At 40.0% G+C, this 1,862-nt stretch overlaps 1 protein-coding gene across 1 annotated transcript in view; it reads right to left on the reverse strand.

Moving 5' to 3' along the window:
- Positions 1–878: 878 nt before the first annotated feature.
- LOC106456172 (tyrosine-protein kinase JAK2-like) overlaps positions 879–1,862 on the reverse strand; it is a 2,127-nt gene continuing 1,143 nt past the window's right edge. The window contains exons 2-4 of the mRNA XM_013910113.1: positions 1,706–1,823; positions 1,506–1,619; positions 879–1,313 (exon numbers count right to left, since the gene is read on the reverse strand). Coding sequence (XP_013765567.1) covers positions 1,194–1,313; positions 1,506–1,619; positions 1,706–1,823 — 352 coding nt within the window. The 3' untranslated portion in view covers positions 879–1,193. The remainder of the gene's footprint in view (positions 1,314–1,505; positions 1,620–1,705; positions 1,824–1,862) is intronic.

A 1,862-nucleotide genomic window follows, 5' to 3' on the forward strand; every position in this document is an offset into this window, starting at 1 on the left:
GGAGCTCACTGTGGGCTCCCGCCCTTGGCCCACACACACACCTGACAACAATCACCTGTCATCACGGGAGCACTATTTGAGGCTGGAACACAGATCCTCTCGTCGCTGGATGATTGTACTACTAACATCTCTCCTCCTGCCTCCCCTTTCCCTCATCCACCTGCTGTCCTCCACCACTTGCTAATGTTACTGAATCTGTGGAAGCTCTGTGATAGCCACCCCCAAACAACTGAGTTATTTTTACACACCGGCCAGCATCTGACCAATCCACCACCTTTCATTGTTTATACCGTTAACAGAAAAAAAAAAAAAATCATCGGCCTATAAAAACGAAAAATCACCATTGCCCGGTGGGCCGATGGCCAGTCCAGCTATGAGCAGAGGGAGAGAGAGAGGCAGTCGCTCCATATATCCGTTGTTAAGCTTAACGCTGGAATGCTTTATAAACATTCAGAGATGAAGTTACACACTTGCTTTACTTCTCTCTGGGATCACTTACTCGGAGATGAAATGCTGGATTGGTAGCGAGGCTACAAATACACACGGTCCATCTCTAATACATACATACATATATATATATATATATTTTACCACATAAACGTATTATTATTATTATTATTAGCTTTATATAAGCTTGTCCAGCTTGTCTTCCTCCCGCTCATCTCAAAAGACAAATTTTAATTTAGGAAAAGAGCTTTATTTATGCTTTGCTGCATCTTTCGTAAGTGCGATCAACGCATGAACACAGAGAACTAAAGTTACATCCAGGTAACATATACTTTTCATCTACTTTTAAAACGTTGTGAGCCCAGGTTGGGTTTAAACACTACTGTTAGGATTATGAATATTACTGAGCTACGAAACACTTACAACCCCCCCCCCAAAAAAAAACAACAACAAAAAACTAGCAATCTCCTAGCAACCATTAAATCTCTGCAAAAAGTTCAGAGTGAAAACTGGAAAAATATAAAATATAAAAAATATAAAAATATAATAACCTAGGCTTTGCTGTGATATCAACTTGAAAGAGCCTAAGTAGAGCTTATCAGAACCAGTGTACCCAGAGATCTATCATAAATAAGTCAGCCTGCGCATACTCCCATAATTGGATGTTCACTCCTGAGAACTTGTGAACATGTAGTCATTTAAACTTGATTTCCTTTTGAACAAAGAGTAAGTATCTTGTATCCTCGTCAGCCTTTAGAGTTCTCTCTTTCATCCTGGATCATAGTTTCAATTTCGTTTCCAAGGTTGGAGAAAAATGGACGCTCATCAAAGTCATGTGCCCAGCACTGCCTCATCATAAGGTACACCTGGCATTACAATGAAAGTAATATGAGCAAGGATAAACATTGTGTAATAAAAGGATAGAAGGGAAATTACTTTATTGCTGATGTAAGACAGATAAGAAAGTCGTTTCTCCAAAGGTCTGATTTACTTACAATAGCAAAGATCAAAAAGTATTCCGAAAAAACTACAGTTTCGACCGCACAGAGCAAACGTACCTTGGGCGGGCAGTTTAAAGGTGGTGGTAACCTCCAGTTACCCTTCAGTAGATTTGCCAGATGCACTGAAATGGATGTACCCAGCACGTTGTGCCCAATCTCCTGCATATAAAGCTGAAACAAAACAGTAAGCCATGGGAATCCATATTTAAGCTGAAGCATTTTCCAGACACATTTGTAACAATTGTACATTTTCTTACTCTTTTCGGATTGAAACTTATATCACAGTAAGAGAAGATTTCATGAAGAACAACCCCGAAACTCCAGACATCTGATTTTTGGGAGAATCTGGACTCAGTGATGGACTCTGGGGCATACCTGCAGTAAATGCATGACCATTAGAGCACAGAATAATCC

This window comes from Pundamilia nyererei, unplaced genomic scaffold, assembly GCF_000239375.1.
Source record: "Pundamilia nyererei isolate P.nyererei 1_Seehausen unplaced genomic scaffold, PunNye1.0 scaffold00036, whole genome shotgun sequence".
Lineage (NCBI taxonomy): Eukaryota > Metazoa > Chordata > Actinopteri > Cichliformes > Cichlidae > Pundamilia > Pundamilia nyererei.